This window comes from Tympanuchus pallidicinctus, unplaced genomic scaffold, assembly GCF_026119805.1.
Source record: "Tympanuchus pallidicinctus isolate F22 unplaced genomic scaffold, pur_lepc_1.0 scaffold5, whole genome shotgun sequence".
Classification (NCBI taxonomy): Eukaryota; Metazoa; Chordata; class Aves; order Galliformes; family Phasianidae; genus Tympanuchus; species Tympanuchus pallidicinctus.
In genome coordinates this window covers 9,877,319-9,900,663 of record NW_026294769.1, presented here as the reverse complement: position 1 = coordinate 9,900,663, position 23,345 = coordinate 9,877,319, and the positions used below count along the sequence as shown (strand labels likewise).

At 37.0% G+C, this 23,345-nt stretch overlaps 1 protein-coding gene across 6 annotated transcripts in view; it reads left to right on the top strand.

The window, feature by feature from the left end:
• DDC (dopa decarboxylase) overlaps positions 1–23,345 on the top strand; it is a 69,463-nt gene that overhangs the window by 27,573 nt on the left and 18,545 nt on the right. For all 6 annotated transcript variants that reach the window (XM_052703533.1, XM_052703529.1, XM_052703527.1 and 3 more), the window contains exons 5-10: positions 2,911–3,045; positions 6,626–6,769; positions 12,185–12,251; positions 14,814–14,908; positions 16,660–16,727; positions 21,545–21,621. In XM_052703533.1, the coding sequence (XP_052559493.1) occupies positions 2,911–3,045; positions 6,626–6,769; positions 12,185–12,251; positions 14,814–14,908; positions 16,660–16,727; positions 21,545–21,621 (586 nt within the window). The remainder of the gene's footprint in view (positions 1–2,910; positions 3,046–6,625; positions 6,770–12,184; positions 12,252–14,813; positions 14,909–16,659; positions 16,728–21,544; positions 21,622–23,345) is intronic.

Sequence of the window (23,345 nt, the reverse complement as noted above, 5' to 3'; positions counted from 1 at the left end):
TCTTACTGATATTTCTTCTGCCTCTTGAGCCTGCTTGCCATGGCAACCTTTGTTTGCTTGCGGTAAAAGGAAAGGTATCATCATCCTTCACTTAATGCAGAATGCAGCATTCAAGAGCAGAAAAAAACAGCTTTTAAAAATGAGAAAACTACTTTCTTCGTGAAGCTTGTCTGAGTATAGCACGCATATCCTGCTGTTCATTCTAGACAAACTGCTGAAAAGTTTGAATTTTAAAGAGTTTAAACTCTGCGAAGAAGTAGTATTTTAAGAGTGAAATAAAATCAGACTCAGCCTGTCTTTGGTTTGGTGAGAAACATATGATTTTCCCATCAGTAAACAGTAGTCTGAGAACCAGGGGATTTTTTACTCAAAGTCATTTAGGGCATGACTGTGGTGCCAAGTGAATAGATAAACCCTACAGACCACATTTACAAACATTTTTAGTCCAAAAAGGGGACTAATGGAATTGAGGGAAAGGTGGGAAAAAGTCTGTTTCTGTTATGAGCCATCAAAATGCATTTCCAGGTTGCTTCTAGGCCATATTCCAGTTTTTCCAGCCAGTAGGCAAGATCCAGCTGCATAGATGGCCTCCTTCTGTCTAACTATGCTTCCATGAAATAAGATTTAGACAATAGCTGTTGTATTTGGTGTCTAGGCACCAGGTGGGTGAAAGATAGTCAGGATACCAGAACAGATCATGGCACTTCTCAGAAGATGGAGGTGTTTCCTGAGCCCGAGTGATTTGCCCTGATTAAGCCCTTAGAATAGTGGGAGCTTAGATTTCCAAATATCAAAGTAATGCCTTAACTTTTGGAATTTCCTACAGTCATTTTCCTGCATATACTTTTGCAGACTTATTAAAAATACAAACTTATTGTATGTCCTAGAAAGATGCTAAGAGTTTTACAAGGCCTTATTTTTGCCAAAAACAAAGAAGAAGAATAAATAAATAAATAAATAATAAAAAGGATTTTTCCATATATACTTGAAAGATGTGTCCTCATAATCAAGTATTTTAATACTTTAATAATAAGTTATACTTCCTCCCAGATACTAAACACATGGATGCTAGAGGAAACTTTACAGTGAAGAACTGTGGTTTGGAAAGGTTGCTCTGAGTGACTCGTGGAATTAAGATAAAACCCACAGATAAGTTTTATGCTGCCTAACTTATTTCTGTAGACATATAACTCATCTGAAAGACTGTGTGAGCACCACAGTAAGTTGCAGCAGTTTGCACTGTATTTTCATCTGCTGGAAATGATGTTTTGGACAGTATAGTATGGCATGGGGATTCTAGCATATCACTTTTTGTAGTCAATGGACAAAATTTCTTTCACCCTTTGCCTCACGAAGAAGTGCTGCCTTACTTGAACCAGGAGTGATATATATCTTCTTACAACATTCTGCATAGGATGTATGCTTTCCTGTAATGTTCTGTGTATATTTTTCTGTAATATTTGTTTGAGATACTGTGAGGCTATAAGCAGCATCAGCAGCTAGGAGTGTTTCTTACTCATCTTTGTATTTTGCTACAGGCTCTGGGGTTTACATCCTCAAATCCCACACCCCTGGGAAGACAGATAAAACCTCTTAATCACGGCAGTGCATTTAATAAATATTTAGAGACTGTACTTTTTCCTGCTCACTCTGTTCACTTTCAGCTGCTGTAAGGGCTTACTCACTGTTGATGTGTAAAAGGCAGCTCTGTCTCTTGATAATAGCTCAACTAACTTCAGTATTAGTGAGGAGGAAATCTAAGTTCACTGGGATCGTTCTCATGTATAAAATCTGTAATATCAGGTTTATTACCAGGGAAGAATTAAGACTTCCTAAATACTTAATTACTTTATAATTAGTAAGTATGCACAGATCTTTAGTAGAGAGAGGATAGAATTTTGGTACAGAGTAAGAAACATCACTCCAAAATTATCTTGTTGACATTGGATTTTTCTGAGGTATAATCAGTAATATAAGGAGGTGTATTCATTGCAGTATTATGTGGTTGGCAGAGGAAGACTTGCATAACAGTAGCTCAACTTTGAAAGTACCTAAAACCTTTGCATATGCACTTGCATATGCACACCCAAAATATGGACATTTATAAACATATGTTTACAGAAAGTTTCTTATAGTTTAAAAGAGCAGTTTGCAGCACATTTCATCTGCCTGATCCAGAGAAAAGCATACAGTGTAATTTGTGGAAACTTGTGTTCTCCTCTGAAATTTACAGATCAGTTGATACAAAGAAATTCCCTGTCTTTATAGCCACAGATTACCTAATGCACAATTGAAATTCTTTTTTTTTTTTTTTTTAAATCAAAATGCAATTTAGGAGTATCCTTATGTTTTTGATGACAGGAAATTATATAAATAATCCTTCAAAAAGCAGTCATCTATATTGAGTCAGAACTTTTTTGGTTTTTAGTATTTTTTCTCTTGACTACAAGGTAACTCTCCTGACTCTGGGTAAGTATTAAAAAAGCACTATAGCTTTTTTTGACAGAAATGGGAGTTGTTAGATTCTGATTGAAGTTAAACGTGAAATCTAGAGTAACAGAAATCAACAGGTACTCTACTATGGCTACTGGTCAACAGATGGTCAACATCTGATTGTTGAGAGCATTTTCATGTACCCTTAATTCTGTGAGTCTGGCTTTCTAGAATTGATTGCAAGGTTGGTGCCTACAATGAACAAGCATAGAGCAGACAAGCAGAGGCATCAGGGAAGAGAAGACAAAGGTCAAAAAGAGATTCCTCGCTTGCTGTCACACCCTCTCTTAGAAAGCATTAGGTCGTGCAATTTCTCATATGCAATTTCTGTTACCAACTTTGTAAATTCATATAAAAGAATATGGTGCTTTTCCTCTGAAATGTCTTCCTTTTGAACTTTTCTTCAATTTGTCACAGGGAAGTGCAAGTGAAGCCACTCTTGTTGCACTGCTTGCTGCAAGAACAAAAACCATCAGACGGGTGCAGTCAGAAAAGCCTGAGCTAACAGAGGCAGATGTCATGGGCAGGCTGGTGGCCTATGCTTCTGATCAGGTGAGTGTTCTCCAAAAGCATGAACATCGAATCATGGTGTTTATACTTAAAATAATTAGGTTGTCTCAGTTGGCAGATGAATTAACATACTCTTTGGATTAGGGACTATTTGGTTTTGCTTGCTTAAATCTTATCATACAGCCCACATAAGTGAGCTAGAATCTACATGTGCTACCATAATATAAATAGTAACTACTTGGAGGTCAATGTCATGGAAGTATTGGTTCTCCTGAAGTAAATCAAGATATTTGAGCAAGAGATTAATTTCAGTTGTGGTGAGTAAGCCTTGATCATATTTTGTCACTTATAGGCCTGTGTGTCCATGTCTGCACATGCAAATACACACACGTATATCATGCCCCTGTGTGCATGGGTGCAGATGCTTGCACACAGACAAACCCACTGCATGAATATAAGACAAATTTGTCATACTGCTTCACAGAATCACAGAATGGCCAGGGTTGGAAGGGACCTCCATGAGGATCATGAATCCCCAACCCCCCTGCCACATGCAGGGCCACCAACCTCCCAGTTCAATACTAGACCAGGCTGCCCAGGGGCCCATCCAGCCTGGCCTTGAACACCTCCAGGGGCAGAGCATCCACAACCTCTCTGGGCAGCCTGTTCCAGCACCTCACCACTCTCTCTGTAAAGAACTTCCCCCTGACATCCAACCTAAATCTTCCCTTCCTCAACTTAAAACCATTTCCCCTTGCCCTGCAGTTATCAACCCTTTCAAAGAGTTGATACTTCAGGAAATTCAAAACATTCTAGAACTCCTAAAATCTCTATTAATCTAGCTGAGAAATCTAAGGAAACAAAAATGCATAATCCTTGTTTTCTGTGAGTGGTGCTTAGCAGACTGAATGAGGCTAAACTCTCAGCAGGTCAGGACTGTGAGAGGCTTTTACTGTTAATTAAAGCAAATTGTAGTTTTGTGAGTTCTGCTGCTCCTACCTTCCTAGCACTCTAATCCTATTGAAGGGCTGAACAGTGTTGCTTCTCTCAACAGCTGTGACATTTTCTTAGTTAAATGTCAATGAGATAGAGGAAAATTTCTTAGCACTTGATGTTTAATGCAAAGTAATATCTGATTATGCAGAATAAAACAGCCTGGTTTCAAGTTTGCCTTCATTTACTACTGTTAGTTGAAAAGCATTGGAAAGCAATTTAAGAGTGCATTAGGAGGGAAAAAGGACTTGTTGCATGAGATCAGTCAGGACAAGTAAATATAAGGACAGACAACTGTTTTCAAAAGGCACAAAAGATATTTGTTCTTTTTTTGTCTGGATCCTAAGGTCTGTGTTCTGCTCAAACTTTCACCCAGTGATGCACAAAGCCTGCTACTTGTTTCCTTATTTTTTTTTTCCCCCATGTAAATGACTGACTTGAAATGAGAACTGACAGGCCTCCATGTATGCTGAAGGTCAGGGGATCTTGTGTTTACAGAAGGATTTGCCTTAAGATATTGCTGACCTTTAAAAGCAGATTGTTGCAGAGCTCACTGGTCCTTCTGCATTAAGAACAGACCTGTGTGACTCATAGCAATAATCCACAAAAGAAAGTAAGCCTAAGGCATTCTGAGGGAGAGAAAACTGTGCGCCAGCAGAGCAAAACAGTGCAAGACTGCAGTAGCAGGGTGGCAGAAAGCTGGTCAGTAGGGAGACTCAGATCTCATATATCTTAGGAGATGATCTTAGATTTTATGTTTTTCAGGAAGTCTCACTGAAATTGTTCTGCTCTGTATTAATGAGTACAGAGCATGGCCAGTGACTTTCCCCAGTAACTACTTGAGGGTCTGGGGACAACATAAGTGCCTGGGCTGAGGCACCTACTGCAAGGCCATTGACAGTGAGACCTCAGAGCTTGAAGAAGCACCCAGCTGCCCCTGGCAGTAGACATCTGACTGGGACCAGGACAGAAGTCAGGGATGTTATTTGATAGCTTCCAGTTTTCTTAGACCATTACCTTCATTGACTTTTTAAAACATTGATTGATTGATTGATTGCTCTAGCTACCTTAAGCAGCTGCCCACTCATTTCATTTTTAGTTCATTTTTCTCCTATAGAATAATGGGAGATGTCTGGGTACATAGCTGAGCACTAGGTCAGCAGCACGTCACTAAAGATTTGCTTTAAGCCAAAGTCATCTTTGTGGTTTTAACCTCCAGTTTGTGAATGGCTATAGTTATCAGAGAGCCTTGTTCCAATGTGAGGTACTTGAAGCAATTCTTAAGTTCTTACCAGCTGAGAACTTCTGTAGTTTACTTATTTAAAATTCTTTCTTGTATAAATTATTCATAAAACACCTCTTTACATCGTATACTTAAATGAAGTAAGGTATTGCTACAGTAAACGCACCCTGTTCTACTTCAAAGGCAGACTCTGTGCCTAGACTTCCACATTTTGTCCGGCTGGAGCCTAATTAGTTTACCAAAGTACTTTAACAAGAGGTGCTGTTGAGGTACAAGTTAAGATAAATCTACCTTTAAAATGCATCATTCCATGGATAGGCGAAGTTGAAAGTCAGAAACTATTTCATCTGGTATTGTTCAGCCTATGTTTTGGCTTAATTTCCTCCATGTTTGCATGCTAAATTAGAACAGAATGGTTAAGTGCTCTTGTAGGCGCTAGCAAGGCTCAAGAAGGGTAGCATGGAGATTGTGAGTGAGATTAGTCAGGATATGAAAAAGTGAGGAACTTCTCTTTCAATTGATTGATGATGAATGAAATATTAGAAAGGTGAAAGGTAAAATTGGTTGTTGTTTTTTTGTTGTTGTTGTTCTTGCTTTCCCATGCCTTAAATGAGCATTTTGTTGCTAACCACACCTTTTACTATTAATAGAATTACTATTATATTTTACTTCTAGTTTTTGAAGATTTCTATATGGTTTCTTTATTTTACTTTTCTGAGATGTGCTTTATGTTCTTAAAAAATATTATTTTTAGGGATAAATAAGATGTGTTGTAAATAAAATAAATTATTGGGAATATTCCTTAATTACCTAGCAAAATAAATGAATGACTCAACCAGAATTTATTCAGTAGTTAATTAAAACAAAATGATCGTGTAAGAAAATATCTGAATCTATATCACACTTTATTGTATATATTCTTTTTATTTTTTGGCAAAGGTGAATACCATAAAAATGCTCTTGAGCAACTAAATTATTTTGAGACACAATGTTTATCTGTGTAGTTTTTGGTTGATCTGGAGCCAAATCCTGAAGCTTTTAATCAATCCTACCTAATTGAAAATATGTTAATTAAAGATTTCACTGATGTTTATTGAATTCTTGTCTGGATGAGACCATGGCAGTAGTTTCAAGAATACTTCAGGGTTTCTAGTGGTGTGTTTGTGTGCATGCACATGTGAGTAAATGTGTATATGTATGTGTTCTCATTTGTCTATCTATCTGAAAGGAAAGAAAGAGTATTACTAAGTGTTAGATACCAGCAACAGTTCGAGAATCTCAAATGTTGCTTTATTTGAAAGAAATTTTTCTATTTTTCACATTCAAATAAACTCCTTAAATTCCAATAAAAAATGGCTGTCTTAAAACTTGCCCATTGCCTTGCAGGCTCATTCATCTGTGGAAAGGGCTGCGCTGATCAGTGGTGTGAAGATTAAAAGTGTTCCTTCAGATGATACTTTTGCTGTTTGTGGTTCAGCCCTAAAGAAAGTTTTGGATGAAGACAAAGCTTCTGGTCTTATTCCATTCTTTGTGAGTACTGAATTTTAAGTCATCAGTGGATTTATTCTCATCAGTTATTTTTGGGAGAATAGATGATCTTATTCCTAAAAGAGGGTTTAACAGGCTTGAATATTAATATTAATAGGTTAGAATATTACGAGTTTCCATGAATGTTCTTCATGCACATGCACATGCACATGTCTCTTTGCTAGAGACATTTCAAGTATTTAAATGTGCAGAAAAAATAATTGTAACTAGAGGCATTCTTGAAGTTTAAGAAGCATTAATTTGCAGGAGGAGCAACACATTTGAGCAGCTGGTTGCACTTCTGAGCAGAAAGAAATTTTTAAAAGGAGATGAATTTGTACTAGACATTTAAATAAGTGCAGGTGAATTTTCTACTTGTGTTTATCTAATCCTGCAACGTTATGGTCTCCTAACACTTGAGTTCCAAATGGCCTCTTATTCAAAGAATAGTTGTTTATTTGTCAGATCAACTCCTTTCAGCTCAGAACACCATCTCATCATTTCAAGTTAAAATGATATATATTTTTTTTTTCATGGAAGAAATAACCTCTGTTTTGTTTCATCAACAAAACAATTTGCTCATTTCCAAGCATTATACCTCGACAAAACTTGATTTAGACCGTGATCTGCATAGATTTAAAAGGGAATGCAATATGTCAGCAATAATATATTTTCTATTGACTTTCCATTAAATAAAAATTAGAGCTTAAAGAGTATCTCTTAGAAATTCAGAACTCTAGAAATGAATTTTTAAGAAGAATAAAAAAATGTCACTTTTCCCCCCCCCCCCCAGAAAAGTCATGTCTGACAACAGTTGTTCTTTTCTTTCATGTGGTAACATTTTGAAAAGTGCTAACGTGACTTAGAATTCTTTGAACGGTTTTTGGAAAAAATAGCTTTTTTGCCAAGTGGGAATGAGGTAGCTTGTATTTCATCAAGCCTTTTGAAAATGTAATCTTTCTGCTGTTGTTATTAAGCTTTAGTGTCTGATCTTATGTATTATGAGAATGAGCAGAATGAAAAATGTTTTTCATATAAGCTAGGGTGTCAAGAATTAGCAAGTCATTGGGGTAACCGAGCACATCCCGTCAGCTGCTTTCCTACATGATGAGTGTGACAGAGAGACAAAGCATCTGTAGGGTTGGCTGAATGGACTTCCTTCTTTTGAAATGGAGATGTGCCATAAGGTTTCATGTCTGTTATTGTAACAACTCGTAATATTTGATGCAAAGTCCTACTTTTTTTTATCTTACTATAAATTTTATATGATTCCAAATATAGCACTACATCACATATCTATGCACTAACAACAAAGTTAATGCTTTCTCCTTATCTTTTCTCCATTTGCAAAAAAAAAATGCATCTTGCCCCTCTTGAATATTCATTTCTTATTAATATTCCTGTGTGTAGCAAGAGGAAATCAAAAATTCTCTTTCATGCATTCAGCAACACCTTTTCAAAAGGTAATTTAACTGTTGTTTATTTTTTCCTCTGTTTGCTTAGCTGTGCAAGAGGCTTTCAAAGGCAGCACAGGCTCAGTCTGTGTTAATATGGCCTGTGCCAGGTCTTCCATTTATTTGTATACATAAAACATGTCAGGTTAGATTAAACTAGATCTCATTATCCTTATGGCTGGCCTCTTAACTCCAAAGGTGTGCTAATTCTCTGTCATGCTGAACAGCAGTCCATGCGCTGTATTAATGCTCCCTTTTCAGCCTTGCAGATTTCAAAAACCTTTGCATTTCTTTTGTTCTTTTGGTGCTATTTTATTTAGTTCTGGTGACAAACTGAGGCACATTGCCAAGGAGACTCCTTATGCCACTGTATTCTTTGTCTCCCTGTTTTCACAGATCCTTTACTAAGGAGAGTGATTCAACATCAAAGCAAAGAGTTTAACAGAGGGGAAAAAAAATACAAGCAAATTTCAGTGCTTTATATACAGAATCTTGCTCTTGTATTCATTTGTATTGAACAAATGAGAAGTTGTTATATTGAAGTTTCTTGAAGAAGTGAATGGTGAATCAGGAGTGCATTTCCATGATATGAAGGAGGTTCTGTCATTACAGCAACCTGTTAATTACATGTTTGTTTTCCACATACGTAAGATCTAGTAATCAGGCTTTTGGGGGGAGGGGGGAAGGGGGTGGCAGGGGGGAGGAATGAAACATTTAGAAAGAGCCCTTGAATTCCTATCCACCATCTTTTAGTATTAATAATGTGTACGCTAAAAGATGGTGGATAGGAATTCAAAGACTCTTAGTGTAAGTTGCTGCAAAACAGTGGACACAGAACATTGCTTTTGTTTCCTTTACAAAAAAAAAAAATCAGACTTGTGTTGATTTCTCTCTTTCAAAATACTTGTGAAGAAATTGAAATGCAGACATATTTTGATACAGTAAAGTAACCAGGCTGTAAAATGCTTCTAACTGTGTCAGGTAAGGGGGAACTGAAGTTGTCATGATTTACCATGGAGCAGTTTCCTAGGGTGTCTGATACTCAGCCCTGCATCTGGCCATCAGTGAAGGGAGAGCTGTGTCCTGAAATCCTGTGCTGAAGTTGTGCTCATTTCATTACTTATGAACATTAACTAAAGGTTAAGTGCATGATTAAGTACTATTCTCCTTTAGGACGTATGCTCCCAGTTTGAGATAGGATTAAATTGGATGAGTGTTAATGAGAGATGCCCAAATGTGGTGAGTCATGCACTGCTACATTCAGAGGTAGGGTGCACTGCTTTAGAGCCTCCTTTACTTGAAGTGTGTGATAGTCTGTGGGCTTTATCCTGTCTGTCATAAATCAGCACAGCTATATTGCAACTGGTGTATATATTGTACAGTATATTTCAACAAGCTCATCCAATGTCATGCTGCTGCAGTGGGATGCTTTTCCTGCTTAACAAAGGCCCAGCACAAAATCTCTCACATTCTACTGAAATGACTCTTCTGAAGGATGATCTGCAGGAAAGGCTGTTTATATCTGGACACATTCAGGAAGCAACAAATCAGTTGGACAGAAAGAGGGGACATCTTTTCAGTAGGTGTTAGCTCTAAGAGCCTAACCGCAGATTTCCATTTGGAAGGAGTATTCTTGAGGCACATACAGATACCCAGGGTAATGTTTCTTAACCCACGCTACATGAGTGCAAGCTGGGAAAGAGCTGAGTTGGAGAAAATAAAAGTAAGAACATTGGAATTTCTGCCTCAATTTAGTGGACTGCAAATGGAAATTTTTGTGGTGAAAGTATGCAAAATGTATCTGTATCTTTTTAAGAAGCTGTCAGAGGTCTTCCAGTCGAGAAGATTGAGTCACTGCTCTCAGGCTTCATAAAGGTTCGTGTATTATCCCCAGCATCACTCAATTTCAGGAAAGTAATATGTGCGAAGACTGATTGAAGCATTTCAGCTGCTTTGCATTTGCAGCTGACTCTGAGGCAAATCTGAAGTGTACAACCTATGGATGGAGAAGGCCTTCAGGCTATACTAAGCCTTCAGCCCCATTTCTGTGATTCAGCCTGTCCCCCGCCCCCTGCATAAATGTGATTTTCCTGATGTTGTACAGGTTACAAATTCAGTTAGGTTTGTTGGTTAGCACTGAGGCAGGGTAATGAGAGCCATGACAAGAGCAGGTGCTGTCATTTTAAGTGGCTTCTGAGAATTAAAACAAGTAGCTCTTGAGGCTTAGACATTACAGAGAGGACAACAAAATTATTTCAGTAACTGGGGTATCCTTTACAGAATAAGGCATTATTCAAATGACTTAAGCATATGTTTGAATTCATATAACCTCTCATGGAAACAGCGTACTCCTTACACTATCAGAGGGCACTGATTTAGCTGCAGTGCAACACAAATAACAACTGTTTCTAAGTTTCTCTTGTGAAATTGCTGTGATTACTTTAATTGCCGAACTGACTAGCAATTCACTCTAATCTTATCAGAAAGTCCACTGCTTATTATTAAAAAATCTATGCATAAGAGCAGAGCTAAGTCTGTAGTTCACTCTTTCTCTTGGTAGTTTCATTGGAAAAGTTCCCTGCTCCTCCTGAACCCAAAGGTCCTGTCTGTCTACCCATTATGGAGCTGTGTGACACAAATGCACTGTATGAACTAACTTGTAACATATAACTGTGTGTATATTTTGCTAAGACAGAGTGTTTGTTTTCTGAACGGTGTAGTAGATGGACAAGAATCATATAGGTGTTCATTATTCTTTTATCAGGATCTCTCATGAGTTCTTGGGGGGGAATTGCATATGCACACAGTAGAAAACCTCTGCAAAACATGGCTAACTGTTGGTGTACAGGGAAAAACAGAGGAAACTGAAGATGGTGCATTGACAGTGTTGGCAGAAACAAATGAATAACAGCCAAAAAAAGCCCCAAGTACAAACATAATAACAGTTACAAAATTTTGGTGTTATATTCGTAGTCATCTGGCTGGGCTATGATCTACGTGTAACCCTGGATGAACGATCTAATTACTTCGCACCACTCTAACTAAAAACAGCATAATTTATTTGTCTATACAAACTGTAAAGTGTATTTTATCATATAATGATTTCATACAAGGCAAAATTGACTCCCAGCCTTTATCAGTAGTTACAAAAATAAGACTAGATGTTTAAAATGTAAGGGGAGCAATAAAAAATAAAATGTCAGCTTAAATGTGCTTGAATTTTCTGGGCTATTGCTCTATCTGGATTTTCTCAGTACATTACTGTAGCTCATTTTCACCTCATTACATTCTTTTACTGCTGTGATACTTTCTTCAGTCTTTATGTTGCCCTGCTTTTGGTCTTGCAGCAGGAGACGCTAAGTGAGAAATTAACACAATTCTAGGATGAACCTAGGGGGAAAAGTTTAGAATTGGATTAAATTTTGCAAACTTGACAGTGAACATAAGCTACTAGAGGACAGGTCCCAGGCTGCTGATACCTGGCGTGTAAATCAGTTACAAATATCTGAGTCTCTTCAGTTCAGGCAGTAACTTCTAATTTGCTCAAGTTCAGAGATTTCCAGTATAGCATTAACTGAAAATCATTTTGATGATAGTTTTGAATGTGGGACTGGAATCGGGCCACATGATAAACATGTGGCAAATACAGAAAATATATAAAATTTCTGTTAATGTAATACTGTGACTGATTAATCAGACAACTTTATAAGGACACTTGATTTTATGCATTTGGCTCCATAAGAAGCAGGAGAGCTTTGAGGAAAAAAAACCTCCTAGATTCACAAAAGCTATACTGTAGGACACGTATTGGTTAAAAGCAAATGATTTTATCCTATAATATCTATTCTTTCTCTTTACAGTTGCCTTTCCAGACAGTTCTTCTGACTTGACAATTTTCTTTGCTGTGACACTTAACAGTTTCTTGCCTTTTTTTTTTTTCTTTTTTCTTTTTTTGGTTCTGCAGTTTTGTGCAACGCTTGGAACCACACCTTGCTGCTCCTTTGACAAACTGCTAGAACTGGGTCCTATTTGTAAGTCTTTATCAGCTGCTACTTTCTAAAATTGCAGATACCAGCTTAAGCTGTGCTGAGTCATTTCCAGGGTATTGTGTAGTGTCACTGCCTGAATTCAGTAAAGCTACTTACAGACGAGACTTTTAAGTTACAATTTTCTTTCTAATATTAGATCAAACAGTCTCTGACCACTAAAGAAGACTGAGGACATTGCCTCAAGGTTTTTGAAGGAGCATTTTGGAATGCTTTCAATGAAAACATGCTGTATTTCAGTTTGTAACATTTAGGCCTTTACATGCCAAGATTGTCTGTCTAGAGCAATGGAGAAGATCACGGAAAAGCTGACCTCTGAGTCTCCTTTGCACCCAAAGCTTTATTTCTGTTTGATTCTAATGACTACAGAAGGCAGGGAAATTATGCACCAAAAATCCAAATGTATTTGTAGTCCTTCCTCTCTTCTATGCTATTTCCTTCTTACAAGAAGACAGGACAGGTACCAGTGTGCTGAATACAGTGGACAAGCCATGGGCTTTTCCTGTGTTTTCTGAGTTAATGATCTGCTGAGGCAAGCTTTGATCTGCAAAGAAGGTTGGTCAAATGAATACACTTGCTGGCTGACGAAAATTTGACAGAATTGCATCATATATATTTCAGTGTATCTTTAGAGCAGGCTATTTATAGGCATGGAACTTTGATCTTTTGTTCGTTTATTCAAGCAGAGCCTAAAACAGAGTTTAGGCGGTGGTGATGTGCTTTAAGTTCCCTGCTTCTCAGCTCAACCCCCAAAGACTCAGTGTTCTAGTTCTCCTTTCTGAAAAGGTTTTCTAGTGACCCGCTTAGCAGCTTGAAATTGTTTTGCTCTTCAGATGATTCCTACAAACCTGATCTATTAAAACAGTAATACCAATACTCCTTGGATAGCAATTAATTGTGACTGTTTTGCAAAGTGCTCTCAGTGTCTTCCTGCTTATGCAATGGAGTCCAGCAGGATTACACACTAATCACATCGTAAGTCTTAAATTAAAAATTTAGTCTTAAATTTTATTTATTTATTTATGTTTGTGTAGAGGAATCTTCTTGTTAACATAAATGACCAGAAGTCCTATAAAATAAAGGCAGTGTCTCAAACCAAATGCAGCCAAAAATAAATAATCAAATGAGCTTTGAGCATTTCTTCAAATAAGACTACCTTATCATAGAATGGTAGGTGTTGGAAGGGACCTTAAAGACCATCCAGTTCCAACTTCCATGCTGTGGGCAGGGACACCTTCCACCAGCTCAGGCTGCCCAGGGCGGCCCCGTCCCACCTGGCCTTGAACGCCTCCAGGGATGGGGCATCCACAGCTTCTCTGTGCAGCTGTGCCAGGGCCTCACTGCCCTCTGAGTGAAGAATTTCCTCCTAACATCTGACCTAGATCTCCCTTCTTTTAGTTTAAAACTATTCCCATGTGTCCTATCACTATCCATACATTTGAAAAGTCATTCTCCCCTTTCCTTGTCAGCTCCCTTTAGGTACTGAAAGGCTGCAATGAGATCTCTCTTGGGCCGTTTCTTCTTCAGGCTGAACAGGCCCAGCTCCCTCAACCTCTCTTTGCGGGAGAAGTGTTCCAGCCATCTGACCATATTCATGGCCCTGCTGGAACTGCTCCAGCAGCTCCACGTATTTCTGGCACGTGGGGCCAAGACCTGGATGCTCCCTCAGGAGTGCAGAGTAGATGGGAACGATGACGATCGCCTCCCTCACCCTGGCCACCTCTCTTTTGATGATGAAAATAATAATGCAAAATGTAGTTTGCAAGAATGCAAATTCCTGCATGACCTTGGTGCCCCGGTGCAGATCTGAATGGCATGTACAAATATGCATTAGAATTAGTTTGTGACCAGTGGGCTTCAGTCATCAGTTCATGGACTAGCGTGTTTACAGTGTAAATTAATACAGAGGATTAATAGCAGAGTGTGATTATGTAATTGCAGAAGGTACATGAGCTGCTCAAATGCTGAAGTATTTCTGCAGTGAGTAATCAAAACTGGTCCTTTCTTAATCAAGAACAAGTCCTAAAAGGTTAAGTGTATCAGTCCTCAAAAGAAGTAGTTTCACATGGTTCAAAAGCCTGTATATGCGCATATCAATATGTGACAAAAACCTGTTTAAAAATGTGTGTTTATTTGTGACTTATGAGTTAAAAGCAGGGAGCAGAGCTAGAACTCTAGCTCTCTCTTGCTAATGTGGTGTTATTAAATTAGGAATGAATAACTACATTCTAGATACATATTTTTAAGTATATTTTAGTGGTTCTTCCATTAAAATTGTTTAGTATTTTATACTGCTTAATAGTAATAAGAAAAACCTAAATATGCAGGGACTCTGCTGCTCTAGAAAAACTGGACAGGAAGAATAACATTTTATGTACACATCTTAATGTAGTAATGGAAACCCAAATAGCAGCAATGTTTCATGTCTTAAGTTTAAGTTGGAAAAATACTAGCATCAAAGAAAATCTCTCAAGAACTTTGTTTTACATTTTTTAATCTTCTGTTTAATTTATTTTTCATTCAATTATTCTTTTTTTTTTTTTTTAGGTAATAAAGAAAACATCTGGATGCATATTGATGCAGCCTATGCTGGGAGTGCATTCATCTGTCCTGAATTCAGGCATCTTTTAAATGGAGTGGAGGTGAAGTGAGCCACCTGTTAAAACCTTGCTCTTCTGTAGGCTCTTCCTGTTTAAAGAAACATCCAATATTAATGGCTTTTCTAGAATCTCAAAGTATTCTGCACTTCAGCTTACACTACAAATCCCTGCATGTTCTTTTACCTTACTTATGTTTATGTACTACTGGTTTATTCTGGAAGTATGCAAATTATTACTGTATGTGAAAGTCACTCAAGAATGGCAAATGGTAGTAAACCAAATACCCTCAAGAAGAGCACATCTGTAACACCCTAATTCTATATTACAAAAAGAAAAAAAAGGAAAAAAAATATTAATGTGCTCTTTATGCCTGATTTTTACTTGCATCGTGAGAGTCACGTAGAATACAGCAAGTAGCTGTATCTCGAAAAGAGAGAGTTTAATAACCAAGAGAGCTAAGTGAAATATTCCCCCATCAGCTCTTGTGTCCCTTCTGTTCTCCTCACTTGCTAAGCTACTTGGCATTCAGTTGCTTAGATAATGATACTTCAATTTCCTGCTGCTCCCCTCGGGCAGTCAGATAAGTCCTTGTCTTCCATGTCAGTGGAGAAAATATTGCTGTTTGGTGAAGGCAGAAGTTCAAACACAGCACAGATAGATAGTGACTAATAAAGAAGAGGAGGGAACCCCTCCCCCCCACCCCCCAGCAAATAAAGCATTTCTTTCTGTCTCTTTTTTATCAGCAAATGAAGCTTGTTGTAATTTCCTGTGGGGGGATATATTTTAACTTACTGTTATTGGTTCCTGAAGGAAATGAAACAGCATCCCTTGTCTGGTCCAGCATTTGCCATAAAAGTAAATATTTAACAACCGCAGATAGGTTTCTTGCCTTGTGCAGTGTGGGGAGATAGATCAGTAGCAGAAAGATAGATAATCTCTTATGAGATAAATTGTTAATTGTTTACAAGTGACAAGGAAGGTTCTGAGAAGCAAATGAGAATGAACAGTGCTGCATGGAGTAGTCAAACCTTGGTGCTTCCAGGCCCCCATCTCTCCTTACATTTGATGGGAGATTGCCTCTGCCTTTCTTAACACACAGCCTACAGAGGAAGCCTTTTCCACATGATGTCTGTCTCACCTGAGTTTCCTCTGATGATGCCAAAACTGGCCTTTCCCATGATTTATATAATGTGTTGTGAGTGCCTGTTTGTTCTATGTACACTTTTTTCTTTCAGTTTTAGAAGAAAAGATGATTTCCACTAAAAGAGAATACTTGGGCCGTAAAAAAATAATTTCCCAATCATTTGTAATTGATAAACTAAACGTGATCCACAGATTCCGAACAAAATACATAGTTTGTTTCTCTACGTGAATTTTGTGTTTATATGTCAAATAATCTTGGAAATAGAAAGCTTAGTCAATCACTTTGGAAATTTGATATGAACTGCAGCAGCTATTGCTGACTATGTTTGTGTTTATTATGTGAGAAATTGTTTAGTTTATACTGAAATATATACTTCCGCATACCATGCTTATCTGAAAGGTGTAATTCTTAGCAGATGCCCCAAATTTTGATGATAACAGTAGTTTAACTGCATAATAAACCTAAATTCAATTCCCAAAATGAAACCAAGATATAACTGCAGTAGTTAATAAGTAAGGTGGTATCAGTATGAATGTTACCTAAAAAGCCCCTGTTCGGGAATGCATTCATAGTTAAGGTGTACTCAGATAATTTGATTAAGTTAAATCATTGGCATTTCCATAATTCTTATTTATTTATCTGTTCTCAGTTTGCAGATTCATTTAATTTTAATCCCCACAAATGGCTCCTAGTGAATTTTGACTGCTCTGCTATGTGGTAAGTATTATAGAAAAAGGAAATGTTACGAAATACAAAAACCACATGTTAAATGAATCCACCTTTCTAGTAATAGATGTTTATTTACACTTCTGTATTGAAAAGAGCTGTGGATAGCTTTAACTCTTGTAATTTACAACATTCTCTATTTCATATAATCCAATTTTATAACAAGTACAATTTAAAAGAGGAAAAGAGGGCCAAAAAATTTAAAACTAGAGGGATATGTGGCTTTGTTTTTGTGAAACTAATGCATCAGACTGGTTCAATGGTAGTGGCTGCATTTCTTATTGAGTTCTCAAGGTGCTCGTCAGAGATTTTTGATCTAATTTTACTCCTTCTGTGCTTCATCCTTGAAAACAGTTGTTCACAATTCTATCTACTGCCAAAAAGCATTGACATAAATAAGGTGTGGTTGTGAAGCAAGGGGTATTCTTCTCTGATAAGAGAGGGCTTATACAAGTCTAGTAGAGAGATATGATTATTTTTTTCTTTGAGGTGAATGTCTGATTGCAAGTCTATGAATTCCATTTCTTCTGCAGTGAATGTGCTAACTTATTAAAGTAATTTATGAAACAACACAAGCCCAAGTTTAATAATTAAATAAGAAAACTTACATGTCTGCTTAAAAACAAAAGATATATTTTCAGAAACACGCACACATGTGAGTAGGTTGAATTAACATTTCTGACCATCATCACTGTGTTTTAGAGAACAAGCACGCGTGACGTGTGACATTACACACATCTTTTTCACAGATCTTTTTCTTCCTGTTCATTAAGGTTCATGTCGGAGCCTTGATTCTTTCAAAAGCTTCTCTAAGAATGGTTGTGATTTACCTGATGAAAAGCAGTTAATTTCAAAAAGGAGTATTTTTGCAATTTGGTACTGATTTTCCAATTTCCCCAGATGACAGCAGAGATTACATTTTGATATGAAAGGATGCTAGCGTAGAAACCTGTAGACATACTTTGAAACAAAGCAAATTAACCACAGCAGTAGTAATAACATTCCATAATAGATGATCCTATTGTGTCCCAGAGTGGAATTTCCAGAACCTAATGTCTACCAGCATCATAACTAATGGGTCTTATTATCAAAACAGCAGATCAGTAAATGCAGACTATTTATCAAGATAAATTAAAACATCCCTTTCAGTTATAATTGAAGATTTTTGTAGAATTGAATCAGGAGGGAGAACTGAAAACTTACTTTAAAAAGAAAACTTTCAGACGTCATCGAGAAAAAAGTCACCCTTTCCTGGAAGAAAAGAAGCATGACAGTGGTTATTCAGTTGCTTTTGGTTAATCTTTGGCTCCTTTGAAATTCTTAACAAAGTTGACATTTGCACAAATATGCATATTATTCAGCTTATATGGTACATTTTTGAATGTAAGATTATTTCTGACATAAACACTTCAAACATTCCAAGCCTATTTTTTTCTCTTCCTTAGATAAATAGCTTAGATTCAACTCATTCATTAGTAATGGCAGTGATTAACCAAGGCTCCAGTTTGTAAGTTCCTCATGACTAGCTGTCACTTCATACGAAAACAGGGAGAAGATGGGACTCCTTTGCCAACTTCTCCCGTCTTTTTCCTGTTATTTGAAGATGTTGGTGGCAAAGTAGCCACTCTCAGAAATGATAAAATTCATCATCATTCTCTTTAATGTTTGCAGGACAATTAGGAGCCAGTCTTGTCCCTACAAGTTAAATTTCTCATTAATTCTGCTCTCACCTATACCCCTGTGCAATCATGTTAGCACTTCTTACCTAGTTTTCTAGGAAAACTAGATATATACAAACATTCTTATGTTTCCATTTCAGGAGATTGTAGTTTTTCCCTATCAAATCTTAGACTTCAGATGTAAGGGAGTATACTTTAGAAGTGCTTTTCTCCATTTTGTTTCCTGCCTTTTTTTTTTTTTTTTTTTTTTTTGGTGAATCATGACATAGAATACATATTTTTTGTAGGCATGAAGATTTCATTTCAAGGAATCTTAAAACACCTTCCAAATGTCTCCTTACTGAAAGCTGCACAACTGTAGCCTAATACTCCTACTACTAAAGCTTTGTTTCATCAAGACATTTATATATTGGTGTTATTTGCTTGATATGGAATGAGGTATATAATTGAAGTCAAGGTCTTGTCTTGAAGTCATATATGTAACCAAAAGACCAACTATTTCTGAGGCCTATGCCTGGTGTTCACTTCTGTTATTGGCCTGTAACGCTGACTAAAAAGATGAAAACTCATTTGGAATGTGATAATAAGGGATGAAGGAGCCTGGTAGGAAGAAATAAACGTGATAGCTACATAGTCCTTTCAGGATCCGTGGGAAGTATTAACCATGATTTTGTAATAATACAGATTGAGTTCAATAAATAACATGTCAAAGTCAAACTGAATTCCACTGAAGGTTTCTAATTCACCCCCATTTATTTAGTGGTTTCAGCACTTTCTCCAATGAATACATTTCTCTTCCTTGCAAGCTGATGAAGAAAATCCAGCCACTAGATCAGTAACATAATTATTTAACTACTTGGTGCACTATGATGCACTGATGTCATCTGGGATTTAGACGTAATTTCATTATCAGTCTTTTGCAAAATATTCTAAAACTCCTTGATGTACAAAAAAACAAACAAACAAACACAGATCTTAAGGAAAAAAAAAAAACAATTTAATATAATGTTTCTTAGGAGGGTATGTTCTCTATAATTTATATATTGAGATCTTTTAAAATACTCTGCTTTGAAACTACCAGGCAGTTTTGTCTGGCCTGTTTAGTCAGTGCTCTGGAATATTATAAAAGAAGAAATTTCTTCTTTCAGAGAGAGTAAAAGCAATTCTCTTACAAAAGTCTTGTTAATTTTGCTTTTCTATTGCTCTTTTCAGGGTTCAAGTGTTAACTTTTGTTCAGAAAGTTTGTTTTGTATTTAAGGGTAGGTGCTAATAGGAAATGTTCTTCTGTAAGTGGAAGCAAAGTGTTCTTGTTGGCTTGTAATATTAAGCCATTTTTGTTTTTTTTTTTTAATCTATTAAAATTGTAATCATCATTAAAATATACAGAATAGAATGAGGCTGCTGAAAGCTTGCAATGTGCAATACAAATTGTTTCCTTTTCACATATTTTCACTGCTTTATCCACTATAACTTTCACTATGTATTTCAAAATATGCATACTTAATATGTGAATTTTATGGCATTGAAAATAGACCTTAATAGCCTATTATTATCACATCAAACTTTAAAAAAAAATCAAGTTTATGAAGAAAATTTTTGAAATATATGTTCAGGGCTCTTCAGTCAGTCTTGGGTATTTGCAGAGACAGTAAAGAATACCTCTTCTCTCTGTTACCAGACCACACAAGCACTTACTGCAAAGAAGGTTAAACACAAAGGGTGAAATCCAGACAGGGTGTATAGAGGCGCAGTTCAACTGATTCATATACATTTATGTCCAAGCTTTGGATTTATTTTAGTAATCCTATTAGATAGTTTTTTATGGTTGCCAGATTATGACCTGCAAACTCTGAGCTGGAACAGCTACCATCTTTTAAAAATGCAGGAACATCACAAAGATCACTAATGCCACTTTAATAGCAGTCCATGCATCAATCCACACTTGATAGGGATGTTAATATCTAACTGAACAGATATTCCTGCATAGTTGTTATCTGTTTTATTGTTTAGCACAGCATATTACAGGAGAAGGAGTGAATATCTCAGAATACAACTAATAATACTGTTTATAACTTGGGTTTGTTGCCTATGGAATGAGCTACACAAATATATCAAAATAATCAAACATATGAACACAATAGAGCAATTTAGAGATTTTTTACAATATTTAACCTAATTAAAATCGCTTTTAGACAGTAGTTTAGTTCTTTATATATATGTGTGTGTATATATAAAATCAAAAATATTCTGAATGTCTTCTACTATTTTTTAAATGTACATAAACTTATGTATCTTCAGCTAGATACTGCTTGACTGCCTGAAGTCAAAGTAACTTTGGTGCCTTCCTTATTCTTAAAGTGAGATGAAGGTTTGTGTGTGCAAAATGTTTCATATGAGTAGTTTCATGTGCAACTTTACATTAAAAAAAAAAAAAAGAACAACTAGAACATAAAAAAGGATACAGAAAAAATGACAAAAGGTTAGGACTTTTGCTGTTTAGAGTACCCCCACATTGAAGTAATTATTGCTTGCTTTGTGAAATACTCATAGGCCTAATGGAATTACGTAGTGGTTTTTCCTTTTTTGAATTCTAGTTCTTTCTGCCTGCCTTTGTAGAGGTGAGTCAGTCTTATGCATAGAGTGCTTCCCACTGGTGAAATTGAGCTTATTTTCTCTCTGAGGTGGCTGCACCATGCCAGTGGCGGCAGCATCCTCAGAGCCCCAGCCCTGCTCCGCATGATGTCTGGGAAGCGACAGCTCTTCCCACACTGCTTTGTACTGCAGTAATTTGCAGGCAACTTCTGTTGACTGCAAACATGAACACTGCTTTAACTAGTCTCACATTCTGGTGTGATTGTCTATCACCATAAAAAGATCCTCTGCGTCTGTTTCTTATCTGTTTTTAAACATGCAGTTATGCAGTCATGCTGCCCGTTCCTGCTGAGCCTTACACTTACTGCTTGTAAGTACAGTACTGATATTGCTGTGAAAAAGTACTGAAAATGGCACAGGCTGTGCTCAGGAAATATGCCAGTTTAAATACATTTAGTTTTCTTTGCTTCTGGAAATCTAATGCTTTAAATTTTAATTCTTACATTTCTCTCTTTTTTTTTTTTGTCTTTCATACAGGGTGAAAAAAAGATCAGATTTAATTGGTGCTTTTAAATTAGAACCTCTTTACCTGCAGCATCACCACCAGGAGTCTGGTAATTTTATTGTTAAATATAATGACCATTATTTTATTTGCACACTGATATTTAACATTAAAAAAATGGTTTAAGATGACGACAACCGAAATTCTTAAAACTAGCTAAGTTGTTTAGCAGCCTATTTCCATATTCAAAATGCCTTAGGAAGTGAAGTTTATTGAAGTGCAAACACATCTAGTGAGATTTTAGTTTGTAGAAAAAACAACTGAGGGAAAGCCATTTCATGAGACATTGTATAAATCATTTTGTATTAGGATTTCTTCCACTCCATATATACCACTGAATCTTTTTCCAAGCTATGGATTCAAGTTCTAACTCATATTTTCAAATACTCGTGCCAGGAACAAACATTCTCTGAAACTGCAAAGAAAGGATGGGCTGTGTTTGGTATCTGTGCTCTGTTTTCTGTGATAGCTATCTGAGACACTGTCCTATTGCATTCATGTTCTTAAATTGATTTTAGCAAAGGAGGTAAGTGCAGATTATTGGTCTTGTGCAAAATTCTCACAAAAGCTCCTCCTGGAGTGCTTTGCTTGAGGTATAGATCTTAGACCTGTACAAAGCTCCTTTACAGATTAGCATTGCTCCTTGCACATGCCTAGCAGCTGCAGAGTGGCATTTGCTATCCTGAAGGTTGGCTGTGCACATTCAGCTGGTACGTGATTAATTGTGAAGGTCACAGCAGTCATTCATAATGACAGAATTACAGAATGATTTGACAGGGGTTGGAGAGGACCTCTGGGAATCATCATAATCCCCTTGCTAAAGCAGGTTCCCTACAGTGGGTTGCACAGGAAAACATCAGTCAGGTTTTGAGTATCTCCAGAGAAGGAGATACAGCCTCTCTAGGCAGCTTCTTCCAGTGCTCTGTCAGCCTTCAAAGTAAACTTTCACCTCAAGGAGACTGTGCATGTTCTTTCCATTTATTGTATCTCATATATTTCCTGGAGTTGGTGGTGCTCATCTACGCTCAGAACCGTATTCTGAGTGCACTGCTTTCTGTTATAGCCATGAGCTCACTGGCATTTAAATGGGAATCACAGAATCACAGAATATCCTGAGATCCATAAGGTCCATTGAGTTCAGCTCCTATCTCCACACAGGACCACCCAAAAATCAAACCGTATGGCTGAGACCATTGTCCAGGCACTTCTTGTACTCTGTCAGGTTGGGGTGATATACCACTGCTCTGGGGAGCCCGTTCAGGTGCCTTCCACCCTTCTGATGAAGAATATTTTCCTGATACCAGATCTGACCCTCCCCTGAGGTGGTTCCATGCCATCCCTTCAGGTCCTGTTGCTGCCAACAAAGAGATGATGTCAGCTCTGCCCTTCTTGTGAAGAGCTGTAGGCCACTATGAGGCCGGCCCACTTAATTAATACATAATAGAATTCCACTGTTCACAAAAATCTATTCCTGTGCCTGAATTCTGACCTGTCAGAGCTTTTGTGTTTTATACCTTTTTCTACATTTTATTTTTCTACATTTCTAGGCAATGCAATTGTGAAACATGGCAATAAACAGGAAAATGTAGTAACTCTGAAGCTGAGGTTCACCCATCAAAGGCTAGAATTATTAAGAAAAAAAATGTACTTTTTTTTTTTTTTTTTTACCTTTCAAAGTGGAAAGTGCTAATTATTGCAAATATACTTGTCACTAGCTTTTAATTAACGTATAAGAAAAATGTTTCTTTTGAGAAAAAAAATCTGAAGTTAAAATTA